General features: G+C 31.7%; 1 protein-coding gene across 1 annotated transcript in view; it reads left to right on the forward strand.

Annotated features, from left to right (window-relative positions):
- LOC143071133 (phosphatidylinositol 3-kinase catalytic subunit type 3-like) overlaps positions 1 to 19,042 on the forward strand; it is a 64,048-nt gene that overhangs the window by 15,511 nt on the left and 29,495 nt on the right. The window contains exons 8-16 of the mRNA XM_076245263.1: positions 190 to 282; positions 1,282 to 1,467; positions 2,520 to 2,647; positions 3,867 to 3,975; positions 5,008 to 5,075; positions 6,590 to 6,695; positions 9,161 to 9,277; positions 12,029 to 12,166; positions 18,151 to 18,279. Coding sequence (XP_076101378.1) covers positions 190 to 282; positions 1,282 to 1,467; positions 2,520 to 2,647; positions 3,867 to 3,975; positions 5,008 to 5,075; positions 6,590 to 6,695; positions 9,161 to 9,277; positions 12,029 to 12,166; positions 18,151 to 18,279 — 1,074 coding nt within the window. The remainder of the gene's footprint in view (positions 1 to 189; positions 283 to 1,281; positions 1,468 to 2,519; positions 2,648 to 3,866; positions 3,976 to 5,007; positions 5,076 to 6,589; positions 6,696 to 9,160; positions 9,278 to 12,028; positions 12,167 to 18,150; positions 18,280 to 19,042) is intronic.

Here is a 19,042-nt window from a genome sequence, read left to right on the forward strand (position 1 = left end):
TGGTATACCCTGAAATATATCACAGTATGAAGGGTTATACAAGACTTAAACGGTTAATTTAAGAGAATTGAAATGACAATTTATATATCACAGATCCACATTATTATTTAAAAGAGTTTCCAAGTGTACTTTTTAGAAGAAATTCTGTATAAAGAATATTTGATTAATGAAGTTATTTATTAATTTCAGGCTATTGTTGGGTTCCCGCCCACTAAAATGTTGACATCAGAAGAGCAGGATTTGGTTTGGAAGTTTAGATTCTATCTATCTAGTCAGAAAAAGGTAATTCATTTATATACTTTGTTTATAAGTTAGAAGTTTAGATTCTATCTATCTATTCAGAAAAAGGTAATTCATTCATTTACATTTATATACTTTGAAAATGAGAGAGAAAAAGAGATTATGAATATTTATATGAAAGAATCTTTTGTCAGTGTGCTACATCTTGACAATTACTAAAATAAAAATGCTGTAAGTAACATGTTCACCACACATATTTTCTCTATTAAACTTTATCAGGTACAACTGGGAAAGGGAGGGGACAGCGATGAGGGCTTTAGCTTTAGGGTGTGATAAATGACGAAGGACTGTTTTCTCTCCCTGAAGCAAGACAGGTTACTTACATCTTCCTAAGATGAACATGTTATGTCATTTAATATTTATCTGTGCTTCTACATAGGTTTGTGAAGACATAAAAAATCTGATGAGACAAGATTTTAAAGACATCACCATTAAAAATACAGAATTTGTTTGGTTATGCTTGTAGTACACATTTACAAATTTCTGTGCCACACTAGACCTCACATCTGTTTTTTAATTTCTTCCATAAAAACTGATACTAAATAATTTTGTTGCACAAAAGTTTTAGAAAATGAGCATGTGCTGATCAAGAATGATGATTTAATCTGTAGAGTAGAGGTTAGTTCTTCATCAGATTTCCTTCAACAAGGTTGTGTCACTTACTGTAAATTCAGAAATTATTGCATTCATTTATTAATGCGATTTTGTCATTTTAGACTAAAATGGGATTTTAATTTTTGCGATTTTTGATAAAAATCCTGTTTAGTTCATATAAAAAATTTCTCAAAATGCAAGTTTAAATTATCGCATTTTTTTGCAATAATAAAAACATCGCAATAATTTCAGAATTTACAGTAATAATAATTTTTAGGATACACATTTTTTTTTCTTTTCTGGTATACTTTTTAATAATTATTTAACATTCGTAAACTACATACTGATCAGAAAATTCAATAATTAAAAGTATTATTATATTCATAGGCACTGACAAAGTTTTTGAAATGTGTGAACTGGAAGATGCCACAGGAAGCCAAACAAGCTATAGAACTAATGAGCCGCTGGAGTCCAATGGATGCTGATGATGCTTTAGAACTTTTATCTCCAGCTTTTACACATCCAACTGTGAGGAAATATGCCGTGTCTAGACTACGTCAGTCTGACGATGAGGTAAGATATACAGACATTCATACGATACTTTAGAACTTCTATCTCCAGCTTTTACACATCCAACTGTGAGGAAATATGCCGTGTCTAGACTACGTCAGTCAGACGATGAGGTAAGATATACAGACATTCCATACATTTTACAATTTAGAAATTCTTTCAATATGTCAAATAATGTGACTTGGTGACTGTCTCAACAAAAAGAACTAACATTCTGATAACTTAAACAAAGATCTATATGCAGATTTTTCAAAAGCGAAACTTGCATCTCCTATTCTTGAAAAATCTCAATAATAACTGTGTACCATAATTTCAGAATTTGCAGTATGGGAAGAAGAAAAAAATCAGTCAAGATTTGTTGCTTTTGTAGTGTCATTTTAGCTATATAGGGAATACTATCAGAGCACTATAAAACATTTTGATAAATGACAAAATATTTATAAAATGAAAGCATTTGAGATTTTTTTACTGTTATATCAGCAATAAATCACATACTTTGTATCTAAAAAATCATGTGGTCAAGATAGTATACTCTCAAGTAGTTAAATCAAGTTTGTGGTCAAGATAGTATACTCTCAAGTAGTTAAATCAAGTTTGTGGTCAAGATAGTATACTCTCAAGTAGTTAAATCAAGTTTGTGGTCAAGATAGTATACTCTCAAGTAGTTAAATCAAGTTTGTGGTCAAGATAGTATACTCTCAAGTAGTTAAATCAAGTTTGTGGTCAAGATAGTATACTCTCAAGTAGTTAAATCAAGTTTGTGGTCAAGATAGTATACTCTCAAGAAGTTAAATCAAGTTTGTGGTCAAGATAGTATACTCTCAAGAAGTTAAATCAAGTTTGTGGTCAAGATAGTATACTCTCAAGTAGTTAAATCAAGTTTGTGGTCAAGATAGTATACTCTCAAGTAGTTAAATCAAGTTTGTGGTCAAGATAGTATACTCTCAAGAAGTTAAATCAAGTTGAAACATGTTCATTAGGATGTTAGTTAAAAAAACCTTGTTTATTCTATATCTTTATCATTATGATTATGGTTTTATGATTTATCGTTTTAGGACTTATTTTTGTATCTGTTTCAACTGGTACAAGCTTTGAGATATGAGGACTTTGATAAAATTAAACATGACACTGACCAGATAACCACAAGAAGAGAGTCCATTTGTGATACATCTGATAGGGACAGGTAAGGTAGGGTGTTGTGTGTTGGGGGATACACATGACACTGACCAGATAACCACAAGAAGAGAGTCCATTTGTGATACATCTGATAGGGACAGGTAAGGTAGGGTGTTGTGTGTTGGGGGATACACATGACACTGACCAGATAACAACAAGAAGAGAGTCCATTTGTGATACATCTGATAGGGACAGGTAAGGTAGGGTGTTGTGTGTTGGGGGATACACATGACACTGACCAGATAACAACAAGAAGAGAGTCCATTTGTGATACATCTGATAGGGACAGGTAAGGTAGGGTGTTGTGTGTTGGGGGATACACATGACACTGACCAGATATCAACAAGAAGAGAGTCCATTTGTGATACATCTGATAGGGACAGGTAAGGTAGGGTGTTGTGTGTGTGTGTGTGGGAGGGGAGGGGGATACACATGACACTGACCAGATAACAACAAGAAGAGAGTCCATTTGTGATACATCTGATAGGGACAGGTAAGGTAGGGTGTTGTGTGTTGGGGGATAAACATGACACTGACCAGATAACAACAAGAAGACAGTCCATTTGTGATACATCTGATAGGGACAGGTAAGGTAGGGTGTTGTGTGTTGGGGGATACACATGACACTGACCAGATAACAACAAGAAGAGAGTCCATTTGTGATACATCTGATAGGGACAGGTAAGGTAGGATGTTGTGTGTGGGGGGGATAAACATGACACTGACCAGATAACAACAAGAAGAGAGTCCATGTGTGATACATCTGATAGGGACAGGTAAGGTAGAGTATTGTGTGTTGAGCAATAATTGAAGATTAAGGTAGACAAAATCATGCAGTGTTGCAATTGGTGGACATGATACAAAGTCTATTGGTTAGAACAAAGATTTATAAATAATGTCATAAACGGTCATGACTTATATAGTTGCTGTTCTTCCTATTTTTATATTTTGCCACTGGACATAAAGTAACCAACAATCAATCAATCTTCAAGTTATAATATATATTTTTTATGCATTTCACTCACCTGTTATAATTGAAATTTTTTTCTGTATTTCACTTAATTGTTATAATTGATATTATATTCCTTGATTTAATATTTGCATAATAAATGTCTTTTTTCCAGGACACACACTATGCTTACAAGAGCTGTGTCACATGATTCTATAATTGATGCTCTAGGAGGGGTATCATAAATGAATAGATAAATAAATGTCTTTTATTCCAGGACACACACAATGCTTACAAGAGCAGGGTCACATGATTCTATAATTGATGCTCTAGGAGGGGTATCACCTAAACAAGAAGAAAGTCCTGAGATTAAATTATCAAAAGAGGTAAATTCATATCTTTGGAAAATAATGCTTGTTGACAAGTCAATTAAGGTGGTACCTAAAACTACAGGGAGGTAACTCTGTAAATTCAGCTTAATGTTTTAATTACGTTGTGTTGTTAAGGGAATATTAAGCTTCTCAATGATCAAAATTAATGTTTGTCAAACTGCTATATAACCAGTGTAATTTTTCTGACAAAACGGTTGGTTCAAAATTTTTGAAATTTTTATATTTTTGTTAAAGTGTCAAAGTAAATACTTTGACAAAATTTAATGAGAACTAAACAAGCCAAATTAATTTGAGTGAAAGTGTTGGGTACCACCTCAAGGTCTATTTTGTTCTTTGTTTCTTATATGTGTACAGTTTTTCCACTAGATTGATTGATGATTAATCTCTATAACTTTAACAACACATCAACACAAAATTGTCTACTGGATATTAAGCAATCACCAATCAAGCTGTCTAATATGTTTAACACAGCCACATTCTGTATGTATATAAAAGAAGATGTGGTATAATGCCAATGAGACAACTTTCTTGTTCTAAGTTAGCAGCCTATAATTCAATTGTTGAAGGCCATACAGTGACCTATAATTGTTAATTTCTGATTCATTTGGTTATTGGTGGAGAGTTGTCTTACTGGCTATCATACCACATATTCTTTTTTTATAACATAATTTCAACCAATTTAAAGGTCTGGATGTTTTAAGTTGTGAAAAAGTTCTGATATCATTTGACAATGTTATATTATAATTACTAGATTTCATGCTTGAAATCTGCATCTATGTCACACATTTTCACATGTTTTCATAAAACTTTTTGTCATGTCATATCATCACATGATTTATCATTGTCAGAGGTTGGCAACTATAGATTTCAGAAGAAACTGATTGATAGCTCATTTACAAACATTAAAACCAGAAAATGAGACATTAAAATAATATGCTAGTGTTGCCAAATATTTTCTGTAGAAAAATATGCAATATTCACTTTTCCATTCTATTAAAGTTTAACTATTCTCTTTATCTTTCACAGAGTGACCTTGCATCATTCCTTATAGAAAGAGCCTGTGATAATTCCATATTAGCTAACTACTTTTACTGGTAAGTCTTCTTATAATCAGATCTAGATCGTTTCACACATATTTATAATTTATTCTCTCTAAAAGATTTATTCTATATATATCTTTATTTCTCAACAAACCAAATAACATTGGTTTAGAGATACACACAATAAATATTACATAATGTATATGTTCAGACATACAAAATTTGTATGAAAGCAAGGAGGAGGTAAATATCATATATTACGGTATACATATTAAACTTAATGATATCAAGTGCATGATTTATGATGAATTACCCAGGAGAGCCTAAATGCATATTTGCTAGTCTTATGAATTTGCACAAGTTGTAAAGATCAGAAAGATTTTTACTATTCATCAATTCATTAAATTTCAATGAATTTGGTTGATTTCTATATCTTTTTCTCAAAAAAATGTTTACAACCATCATTGAATACAGAACACATAAAAATATAAGGAAATTCATCTCAGATGTCGCCAGAATTACAAAGTATGCATTTTCTATTTTCTCTTCCAACATTTTGCCATCTACCAATCTCAATAGATCCAAGAAATCGTATATCCATGAAAATGCAAGGTTTCTTCAATCCACGAAAATTGGTACCCACGAAAATAAATGAATCCACAGTATTTCTTTTTTTCATAGATTCCCTCACCTTTAAAAAGACCACTTAGCTTCAATATTGTATCCCAAAAACTAAATCTTACATTTAAAGATCTTATGGCTGCAAATATTTTAGATGAGTTACATCTTTTGGAAGTTATTGAATTTTCTTAGCACTATGATTAGATTAGCATGGTGACATATTTCATAGAGCATTTATAATGTACCATTTGTTTGTCAGTTTTTCCATCATTATATGATAAGAGTATAGCCACCACATACATCAACCATTTTTATACCTTGGTAAACACATGTAAGTAGAATGTTTAAACTTTTCTTGAGTTAGTCTTCTTTCTACAGTTGTTGTTCCCTTTCACGAATTTTGACCTACCAAATAAAGCTATTTACCGGGAGGTGTAATAACATGAGCAGAACAATGGAGCAGGATCTGATTATCTTTTCTTGAGCTTACCCTTCCAGAGCACCTGAGATCACCCAAAATTTCGGTAGGGTTCCTGTTGCTTAGTCTTTAGTTTTCTTTGTTATGTCTTGTGTACCGTACTTTTATTTGTCTGTTGGTCTTTTTCTCTTTTTTTGCCATTGCATTGTCAGTTTATTTTAGATTTATGAGTTTGAATGTCCCTTTGGAATCTTTTGCCCTTCTAATGTGATGTTTTCCTTTATTTGGATTAACACCCCTACTCCTTTAGATGATATTCTGTTAATTGAATATTAAAACTTCATGGAGTTAATATTTTTAGCCACTGTCACAATGTCTTTTTTCCCCCAGGTATGTTTCTTTGGAATGTGGAAACTTCATTGAGTGAATATTTTAGTCAAAATGTCTTTTTTTTCCCCAGGTATGTTTCTTTGGAATGTGAAAACTTCATTGAGTGAATATTTTAATCACAATGTCTTTTCTTCCCCAGGTATGTTTCTGTTGAATGTGAAAATGACGAATCAACTGCTAAAGAACAGAGAGTTAATGAAATGTATTTATGTATCATGAAGAGATTTAGCCAGGCTTTAGTTAAGGTTAGTAATGGGTATTATAAAATGAACACACGATCTTGAACTAAACGTCATTTATTTCATGAAGTTATGCATAGAGTACATTGTTTGATTTGTCCAGTAAAATTCTCCTACAGTTTTCAGGCTAGAACCCTTGTATTACTGTGACTGTAGATTCATTGTTATTAATACTATATAATGTGGATTTTGTTTGTACCGATGAACTACAAATGTAAATGTTCAACTAATAACATTTTGGATAAGATATTTCTAATACCAAACTTTATTTGGTTAAATTGGTTGACCTATCTTGCGATGTGATAATAAGTTGCAACCCTAAAAAGTTGGGGCAATTATGGACAGAGCATTCAAGCTTGATACAGCTCTGAATTTGGATTATGAAAATACTTGACACAGCATAGGTTTCTGACACAGAATGAATGTGATCTAAGAACTGAAAAAAAAAATGAAATTAGATAATTTTAGTTATTTTTATACATATTATGCTCCAATATCCAACATTTAAATGGTAAGTTCAGCATATCAAAGAACCTTTTAGAATTTAATATTTGATGAAATCAAAAATATTTATTTTAGGCCATTTGCACCTCAGTGTAGACTAAATTGAAAACAGGACTCAAAATCAAACATTTAAATACAGGTTAAGATTTAGCATATCAAAGAACATAAAAAAGGGGGGTTTTCGGGTGAGGAAGGATCCAACCCTGGGACCCTCACCCTCCACATTGAATCAACCACAGCAATGTGTCTTGTAAATGCAACTCATATACAACAAGAAAAATTTCAATGAAATATTACACAGTCTTAAAATGCGTACTTAAAGTATCATAATCATTAATAGAAAAAAATAATTCCCAATTAAACATGTTATAGGGAAGAGAACTGAATTTGTTATGAGTTCAAACAGAGTTCTAGTTATTTTATGTAATGAAAAGCACACTATAGATATATAAATAGACATGATATCTCAAGTTTTTGGGATACGATTGCTTTCAAGCAATCTGTAGACTTATACCGGTGGCTCAGAGCAATTTCCCTCGCGTCAATCGTTTTATTCTAAACATTAAGGAACATCTCAGATTCTTATGATTGTCTTGCTTTAAAAGGTAAAAACAAACAAAGGGATTGAACTTAATCAACTTTCCTATAATGTTCTTTTCATAATCTTCATGTTTGATAATTCCCTTGACTTCGATGTGTGTTTTTAACAACACGGAAAATCAGAATTAAGCAGTATTTATATTTAGTGTAGTTATAAATTTAGAAACACGTCAGAGGGAATTCCCAGTTTTGATAAAATGCGAGAGTTCTCTGAATACCGATAAATCTATTTTTGTCATATAAGAACTGAAGTGGAGTTTTTCTTATATGTTACCGTTATGAAACTGATATTTGAGATTGTACTTCCATAAAGAAATTGAGAACCATCTAGGTCGTTTAATAAGCATTTAATATATCTTGCCCCAGGGTTTGATTTGGAAATTATGCGCATGCGTATAGTTTTCTTGACTTTAAGGGGTTTTAGATTGAATGGTTGCTCTGGATTCCCCACTCAATTAATTAATTTATAACTCATGGGATCTTTTCTATGTATGTCTGCTATTGAGGGTTATTGTTGTTGCATAATTTTAAATCATATGCATCATTTAGATTAAAAAAATATATTCCACATCGTAGAACACCCCTTCAGGCGAAATGGAGTCTTCCATATTATCGTTTCGAGTTGTCTCCCTTCCGGCAGTAACTTCCGTGAATTCTGAATATAAACAAGACGTCGAGTATTAGCTCGTTCTGTCAATAAACGTCGTATTATATAAAAAAACGAATGCAATTTAAACCGATAAATGTGTACGGAAAGGAGCCATGATGACTGACCCAAAGGAAATTAAATATTTAAAGAGTTAGGAATGGGGTTCCTCCTAGAATTAACGTAGGAAAAAAGGTGATAAGATACGAATTGAAATCTACATCTACATCTATATCATACGACGATCCATCAGCACATTGATGACCATACGTCGGCGCATCGCTAACAGACACTTAATAAAATATAATAACCAATGAGTGAAATAAAATACCTTCTCTGACATCTCTCACTCTGAGTCAGTCAGTGACTGCTGTGGAAAGTAAACTTGGTATTGATAGTACAAAAATAAAACACAATAGACCTAATTACATTGTTCATACACTTTTATCCGGGTTTGGCTATTTTGTAACTATTTTACATGTCTGTTTGTCATTTGAATTAGTTTTGAAAATAATATTATCCAGCTACATGCATACATGTGTCAATGTAACAATGACAATCGTATCCCTCAGAGCAATCTGCTCTTTGATTGAAAATATTCTTTTTCATATATGAACTCATATCCAAGAAATTGTTATAAATTGCTTATACTAAATGTTTTAATCATAGGCAAGTGTATGATGAAACACAAAATAATTCATGTTATGTATTTATATTTTAGGGTGGCCAGGAATGCCGATTAAAGAGAGCTACTCTGGCGAGACAACAAATGTTTATAGAGAGATTAGTCAGCATGGTAAAGGCTGTGACTAGAGAAAGTGGGAATAGGAAGAAAAAGGTAATTGTTTTATCAGTGGAATATTTTATTTTAAAAAACAAGGCAAACCTTATAATATTGAGAATGGAAATGGGGAATGTGTCAAACAACCCCACTAAACAGCCGACAACATTTTTTTAATTTGCTTTTATAGTTTTGCCCTGAGAATTTTAGGGTTTCTAAATTCTATAGCAAAGCAAAGATTAACATGTTTGTTAAGGATACAAAATTGACCGCTTTGGTATATAATATATATACCACTCTAGAATTAATCTTTTAGTATCCTTACATTGATTTATAGTTTTCTTTGCCCACAGATTATTACCTTTTGTATGAATTTTCAGTCATAGAAATATAAGTCACAAATAAGATACTGTGGATTCATGTATTTTTTGATGGGTATAGATTTTCGAGAATTGCTAAAAACTTGCATATTCAGGGATATTTGTTTTCATGGTTTTGCCAATTTCTCTTATCAAAGCCTATTGAAAACATGTTATTCCTTGAACAATGCAATTATTAATAATAATATAACAGGGTTTCCCCTGGGTCAATTATTTTTTTCGCCACCTCTTTCGCCAAAACAATATATTTTTCGCCACTTTATTATTTTTTTCGCCAAGTAACATAAATATATTTTTCCTGTTGTGCCCTTTTGTACTAAGAAGTAATTTTTACAACAAACAAAAGCTTTTATCACATGAAATTGATCCCTCATTTCATGTGTAGTCATTACATTGAAGGGTTACTCTCATTCGAGGGGTTGTTCCCAGCCTTTTGGATAGATTTTTTCATAACGACAGTTTTCTTTTCTTGACCATCGTAAATGAAAAAGTTGAGACGTACAACTATGCTTGAAACACGTGCATGTGTCACTCAAACGACTTTATTAAAGTCAAAGGATAAATGAATTAAAGTTTAAAATCGGAGATTTTTCTTGCTTTTGAACAATTTTCGTCAAAACAACAGCTTTCTTTTCAAAACTATCTTTAAAGGGAGAGATGTCAAAAGTTTGCTTCAAACACGTGCGTCGCAAAGATGTAAATAAATTCTGTATGTGACATTTATAGCGAAGCCATTTGACCATATCATTTTGTGAAACAATTCAATCAACACCTGTATTAATTAGTCCTTTGTTGTCGATAGCTATAAAATGCAATCAGCTGATTATTGATTTTCTGTCTAAATCTTAATGAGGTCAAGGTGAATTCCGAGTATTGTCTGATCGGGTAAAGTCCGAGAAACTCGAAAAAAGTAAATAAACAAGATGGAGGAAAATAAATCGGTTTATATATTTCTTTCGCCAAATTCTTTCGCAAATGACGAATTTTTATCGCCACAATTATTATTTTTTCGCATATTGCGAAAATGGCGACCGCCAGCGGAAACCCTGATATAATAATAAATTCTTTATTTAAAGAGGGTAAATTCAGTTAGTTACAATAAACTAATCTTACCTGAGGCCCTCACATACAAATTACAATACAACCAAAAACAGATATTTACACAGTTAATTTACAGTCATGTAGTCCAATGTATTGTTATTAACATAAGATATAATGTTGTTTCAGATGTACATGTAGTCAAAAATCGAGTGAAAATAAAAAATATACAAATACATTGTAGAAAACATTTCTTATCAAGATTGTGTTAGGTACTTCTTGATACTTTGCTTAAAGGTAAAAGTGTTTTGAGCTTTACGCATTTTGTGTGGTAGTTCATTCCATAACATTGATCCAGAATAAACAAAGTATTTCTTAAATAGCTCAGCTTTTGGCTTAGGAACTATCAGATTACCTTGAATGACACCTCTTAAGGAGTAAGGATTATTATCTGATTTCAGTTTAAACTTTTGAACTAGGTACATTGGTGCTTCCATACGCATACATTTATATAGAAGTAAATATTTGTGGTATTTCATTTATTGTCAACTGTCATCCACCCAAGTTTTTTTAATAAGGGGCTGAGGGAGATAAAGATCTGCATCTAGAATTAATCTGGCTGCCCTTTTTTGGAGTTTTAAAATTCTTGTTATAAATCCCTTCATTTTTACATTCACCCCAAATAATACAGCAGTAGTCAATTACGGACAAAATATACCCATTGTATAGATATGTTTTCTTTGCATTTATATCTAAAATTTCTTTATTTTAGAAAGAAGGTATATTCGGGATGATAGCACAAACTTGATCAATTTGATTTCTCAAATTAAGTGTGCTGTCAATTTTAACACCTAATTATTTTTCACATGAAGAATTAAAATTATTGGTTCAACTCTGCCCACGAAACACACAAAAATTGGTATCAAACAAATTATAATGAATCCAAAGTATACCACTCTAAAATTAAAATTTTAATATCCAACATCAAACAGTGATGATATATGGCTTTGTTGAGAAAAAAAATAATTGCATAAATGAACAGTGATGATTGTAATTATTATATAACAGTTTTAACATTATAAATATACTGTAATTATTATACTGTGGATTGATTAATATTCGTTGGATACCAATATTCGTGGATTTCGTGGGTACAGGAGAACCACGAATTCAAATGTTCAACGAAATTAAAATTTTGTAAAGGAATGAGTGTAGACTTTGCCAAAAACCACGAAATTAAATATCCACGAATATGTAAGTTTTCCTCAAACCACGAAAATTGGTACCCACGAAAATAAATGAATCCACAGTATACAAGTTTTAACATACATACATATACTGTAATTAATATATAAGAGTTTTAACATATATACATGTACTAACATTTAAGATAGAAAGACTTCGAGCCCTACTGCAAGATCCTGAGGTAACCAAAATAAACTTTGCCAGTTTTGATGACTTGCCTCTACCCTTAGATCCCAATGTTAAAGTGAATGGTATCTGTGTTGAAAAGGCTACACTATTAAAGGTGAGAAATCTTTTAAAATCAGTGCACTTTTAATTAGAAAATAAACATATATAAATCAGAATGTGTACCACAGAGTTTGCAAAGTATACCTAGTCCTCAATGGTCATCAACTTTGCACTTTATTTGTCCTTTTTAACATGCTTGATGTGAGCGTCACTGTTAAGTCTTTTCAATACCAATTGATAAAATTGAGGAAGGAATTTTACAGTGAGTTGACTGTTAGTGTTGCTCTCCACCAATTGCAATTCATTCAAAATTTTGACCAAATAATTTTGACCAAATTGCAATTTGTTTTATAAAATCAAATTGTTCAACTGGTCAGAAATTTGAACCAACTGCTGTAGAAAACCACAGCCAAGTCATGAAAGTGCAAGGTGATAAAATAAAACATACTTACAATCCTATAAGACTTGTACTCCACTTTAATGATGTTGTGACAAAATTAGTTTATCAGTTTGTATAGTTATATTATATTCATTTCCATGCTGAAGGGGAACTGTTTATTTTGAATTGCTATTAAATTGTCCAAACTAAGCTTTCATATAGTTTTTCTTTCTAAAAGTATTCTATATTTATAAGAATCAGACATTATGTGAATTAAAACATTTCATATTCAGTAAAATATGTGTAAAATTGCAATATATGTTTGTAGGAAGTTTCCATGGGGGAGATAATGACTTTTCTTTCAAAAAGTCTTTATTCAAAAGAATAATATTTTAGGTTATCTCCCCTGAAAACTTATCAATAGCATATTGTTATTTCACACATATTTTACTGAATTTATGATGTTTTATTTAAAATGATATCTGATTCTTATAAATATAGAATACTTTTAGAAAGAAAAACTATATGAAAGCTTAGTTTGGACAATTTTATAGCAATTCAAAATAAACAGTTCCTCTTCAGCATGGAAATGACTATAATATAACTATACAAACTGATAAACTAATTTTGTCACATCATTAAAGTGGAGTTAAAGTCTTATAGGATTGTAAGTATGTTTTATTTTATCACCTTGCACTTTCACATTTTGACTGAACAATTTGTTCAATATTCTGACCAGTTGAACAATTTGGTTTGTTTAAAAAACAAATTGCAATTTGGTCAAAATTTTGAATGGGTTGCAATTGGTGGAGAGCAACACTAACAGTCAACTCACTGTAAGCTAACTTTAGATGTAAGCACTTGTCCATTTGAAAAGTTAACTGATGGTGACATCTAAATGTCTATTATTTGTCAACTTTAATTTGTTTACTTGCTGTCTGATTTACTTTTCCCTACAGACCATCATTACTCAAATTAATAGATTTCATGTTGAACAATGCTGAAAGGCTTACCATTAATGGGGCTCGTGGGTCTAAATTGAATTTTTTTCTTAATACAGGATTTCGCTATATTTTTTTATAAATGAACTTTATTTGAATCTTAATAAAAAAATTAAATTAAAAAATGGGGTCACCGTTCATTTACGCTCACAATCTGCCTTCGAAAGAAGCACACATTTTGTATAGGTACTTTTTTTCTGTTGAAATAATAGAGGTAATACTTATTTTAATGCCAAATTATTTTTTACTCAATTTCACGGTCCATTGAACATTAAAAATTATAGTTCGAGTGGGGCATCCATGACTTTGGACACATTCTTCTTGCTTTGAATGATTTTTGTACCATATGATAAAGTAACAATTAATAAATAGATAAATAAGATTTGTAATGAAAACAAAACAAATTTTCTGAAATTTTTATACCCTCAAGCCTCCTGAAGGGCATATGAAACAGTTCCAGGAAAGGTAATGATGTTGCTAATATACCACTAAAAATGCTTTTTTTCTCCAAAATCCTGAAACTTTGTTTAGTATTAATCATTTCAAAAGAACTGTTGTACATATGAAGAGCATATTTATTTTAAGAAGATTTTCATAATGTTTCTACAAAAATTTGCTTGTTTATATAGGAATCGCAAAAAAATTTTTGAGTTGTATAATGGTATCATGTCGTCGTCGTCGGAAGACACATTTAGTTTCCGGACAATAACTTTTGATTTAGTAAATGGAATAATTAATGGATCACTAAATTTTTTTACCAGAAAGTTCAATACCACGAAAGGGAGGTTGGGATTGATTTTGGTGATTATGGTACCAATAGTTTAGGAATTAGGGGCCAAAAAGGGGCCCAAAATAAGCATTTTTGTAGTTTTCAAATAATAACTTGTGTATTAGTGTATGAATCTCTCTGAAATTATACCACAAGTTTCCATACCATGAAGGGATGGATAGTTATGACTTTTAGGGGTTATGGCTAAAATGTTTTGGAATTAGGGGTCTCACTAATTAGCGACAACAAGCGTCAAGAAGCGACAACAAGCGTCAACAAGCGACAAGAAGCGACAACAAGAATTATTTTAGCGACAACAAGCGACAAGAAGACTATTTAGCGACAAGAAAACATTTTTTTTTATTAGATGTAAAGAAATTTGTATTTAATGGTTTTTTTTTAAATATACGAGCAGATATGTCTAATTAAAATGTTTTATTATATATATATAGATAGACCGTCGAAGAAATGAAACATTTGTGAGAAAGAAAGAGATTGTGAACATTCACATTTCAATTTTCTTTTCCTACTGTTTGATTTCAGTTCTTTGTATTTCACAATTTGTGTCAATATTTTCAGGACAATGATGCACAAATAATTCATTTTGCGAGCTTAATATATATTGCACGAACAGAGTTTTAAAAAACAAATTATAAGATAAATAATATGCTCTAAAACACAAAGAAAAGTAATCTCATAATACAATAATTAAACGTAATACTGGCTGTTATTCATAATAGATGATAAAATATTATGTAAATAATGTTTCATTTTTTTCTATCAATTTTAACTTTCTTGTCGCTAAAATTATTTTCTTTTGCATATTCTTTTAATATTTATTGCAATAATTAATTTTAATTAAAAAAAATGTTTTCTTGTCGCTAAATAGTTTCTTGTCGCTTGTTGTCGCTAAAATAATTCTTGTTGTCGCTTCTTGTCGCTTGTTGACGCTTGTTGTCGCTAAAATTCTTGTTGTCGCTATTTAGTGAGACCGGGAATTAGGGGCAAAAAAAGGGAAAAAACTAGGTTTTCCAGACAATAACTTTCGATTTAGTGAATGGATCACTTATTTTTTTTACCAGAATGTTCAATACCACAAAAGAAAGGTTGGAATTGATTTTTGGGGTTATGGTCCAAATATTTTGGAATTAGGGGCAAAAAAAGGGGAAACAAGGTTTTACTGGTCAAATTAAGACAATTTAAAAGCAGTGTAAGGGAGGTAATTAAAAAACAGTTAACATACAATGTTTGGTATGTTCAGATTTACCTCCCTTACACTACTTGTAAATAGTGTATAAAGAAAAGTCAGATTTCGGACTTATTGCCAAAAAAAAGGGGGTTGTAGTTGTTATTTTTTTGCCCCAAGTATCTCAAATTCCAAATTTTTGGAAAGTTTGAAGAAGAAATCTTTGATTGCACAATATTGCATAATAGATTTGTAAGATTTTGACATTTGTTTTGATCACAATCCAAATTCAGAGCTGTATCAAGCTTGAATGTTGTGTCCCAACTTGCCCCAACTGTACAGGGTTGCCCTCTGCAGTCGTATAATGCTGTGCCCTGCAGAGCACCTGGTTATCTGTTGAAATAAAAAAGTAAGGTTTATCTATCCAAACGATAGAAATATCCCAAAAACAGAAATTTTGAAGGTATATTTTTTATTAGGCAGTTAAGCTGCCTTATGCGAGCACCCTGGATTTGTGTTCTACCCAATAAATGCTGAAATACGTGCCATTGTTATCATCTAGCTGGTTACTATGTTATTTATAACTTATTGGACAGTTTTTTCATATTTTACATTCTGGATTAAAAAAAATATGACCAGAAAAACCTTAAATGATTGTCGATTTTCCCAAAAGTTTTGAAGTTGCACATAGGAAGTAGAGCATATTAGGAATCCTTGTGTAGTTTATTATCCCCTGAGCTTTTGGCTAAGATGTCAAAGAACAAATGTATGAAATATTTAATCGCCGAAAATCTCTAAAGACAAGTAGTTAAGATTTCCCAAATTGCAAAAGTCGTAGGAATATTGTTTGTCATCAATACGTAGTACAACGTCAGTAGTCTATTATATAATAAGTTCAACTGTTCATGCTGTTGGCGGCAATTTCAAATTAGAAGACGAAATTTTTATATCTTTTCAATTTCTAGGCAGGGGTTCAAATTAGCGGTGATCCGATGTCCGCGACCTTCCATTTTTGCACGCGGAAATTCGACTTGGTTTCTAGCTACGCCCGACGGAGTCACCTTCCACTTAAAGAAAATAAGAAATAACTTTGCAAACCTTTTCACAACAGTCTCCAAATAAACGATCTAAAAAAAACTTATTTTCATCATTATAATTCATGACAGCGATGTTTATTTTGTTCAACCGCTAGCTTTATACAGAAAATCGCAGACAAATAGTGTTTAAATTCGACTAAAATCGTATCTGATTGACAAAAACGACATTGTAAACACAATAAAATGGCTGCCGTGAAGACAAAAGTTTACAATATCGGATCCGATTCCGGAGGCGGATAAGGGTAATTCCGGGTTTGGCGGTCAACTCCAAAAAAAATCCAGACAGGTGACAAAATACATCTATGCATAGTAAATGAATATAAACACTAGAATTGAAAAGCAAAAAAGATATATGTTAAAGAAAGAAATGTTCAGCAGAAAATATTTTATACAGACACTCAAAACTAATACTTTTTGACAAATTTTAATGTCAAAATTCATTACAATGGTCACAGTATAAATTTATTTATCAGTGATAAATGATGATAATGCATGTGAAATGCTTTTAAAGTGTAAACAAATGACTGCAATTTTAAAGGGGTATTTTTTTCTCAATTTTGTAGGGTCAATTAAAGTAGCTGGAAGTTTCTTTATTTTCACAAATAATGCAACTATATTATATATATAATACCTGAATGCAGGCAAATCATATGATATATAAGTGGCGTCCTTAAGGCAACTCTACCCTCTCTTGTTTGATAACTTGGAAATGGTCGAGATCCCCACCCCTAAACCATTTTCCGGTATTCAAGTTTAGGACAATATGATAAATGAAATAAAATATAGGAGGAGTCCCTGGAGTCACCCACCCCCTCCTGTTTGAGAACTTGGAAACGGTTGAGATCCCCACCCCTTAACCATATGTTTTCATGTTTGTGACAATATTAAAAATCAAATGAAATATAGGGAGAGTCGCTGGGGGTAACCCCACCCCTCCTGTTTTAGAATTTAAAAACGGCCCAGATCTCCAACCCTATAAAATGAAATTTAGGGGAAGTCCCTAGGGTCAACCTACCCCTTCCTGTTTGAGAATTTGAAAACCGTTGAGATCCCCACCCCTAAACCATATATATTCATGTGTGGGACAAAATAACAAATCATTTACATTTAATATGGGCCAGTCAGTCAGACCTCAACTTGTACTACTAGCAGTCAACTAAAACCAATGTTAACTACCAAGTAGAACAACTGCAATCATGGCGAACTTGTATCACTGCAGACTCACCATAAAAATATACATTGATATATGCATTGCTTTTGAAACCTTGATTACATATAAATTATTTGCCTTAATATTTAACTCATTAGATTAACATAAATTTACTATAAATGAATGATTAATGTTGAAGCAACATTGCCACAGTTTTCATGATTACATTTGCCTTGGTTTTTGGTTAACTGCCTTCAGTGCTTACAGCGCTTTGATTACATATTATAATTGCTATGGGGAAAAACAGCTTGTATGCAAATGTTTGTAATAAAATCATCATTGGTTTGAACTGTATTGTATGTCCTTAAGACCCAATTACAAAATATATAAGTGTTACATATACAGAGATTGGGATTAATGTGTAATTTCTTGTACAACTATAAACAATATTTTACAGAGCGCTTTGATGCCATGTAGACTGACTTTTAAAACAAGTACAGGAAGTGAATACGTGACGATGTTTAAACATGGTGATGATTTACGTCAGGATCAACTTATACTACAGATTATAACTCTGATGGATAAGGTCAGTGATACCTAGATAGTTGAACTTTTGTAGGGATTTAAAAATAGTACCTTACTGATTTTATGTTGTTATGTGCCAGATGAACCTTGTAACAATGACTGATGTTTAAGCTTAATATTGGCTACAAGTATCTATAACTTTAGTTAATATCACAAGTATATATATATCAGGGAAAAAAATTAACGGTCACCCAGTCGCCAATGGCGACCAGAAATTGACCTGAGCGATCTTTTTACTCAGTTGTGGTAGACCAGGTGGCGATTTGAAAACAAGTACTTGACTGACTGAAATCCACCATTTACCACGACTCCCAAGTACTGGCTTCTTCACGGACAAAAATTTAAATTCAAAAAGAAAAATCTTTTTAAAATGTATAGCATCAAAGTCGCGGTCGCGATAAACAAGGATGTCAAATCAGTGGTTACCTTTGACTAAATATAGTTCATGTTAATTCAGGTCACTGATTGGTCGTCTACAGTTTACAAAAAAAAAGAAAATCAGAGAAAATATCAAGTTCATGACAACACTTTTGAAATACGTGAAATAGTCTTGAGAAAAAAGGAGGGTCATTTGTTTACAAAGTACGTAGTTTAATACGCAAAATGAATCGATCAAGATATTTAATAAATTAGATTATTATAGAAATAAAATGAAATATTTCATCTATCATCTACATGTATTCCAGAACAGAGAATTCTTTAGTTGTCTTTAAAAAAATATGTAAAAAAATCTAGTACACTGGACATGAAGATTCCCATTTTGC

The sequence above is a fragment of the Mytilus galloprovincialis genome, chromosome 4 (genome assembly GCF_965363235.1).
Source record: "Mytilus galloprovincialis chromosome 4, xbMytGall1.hap1.1, whole genome shotgun sequence".
Lineage (NCBI taxonomy): Eukaryota > Metazoa > Mollusca > Bivalvia > Mytilida > Mytilidae > Mytilus > Mytilus galloprovincialis.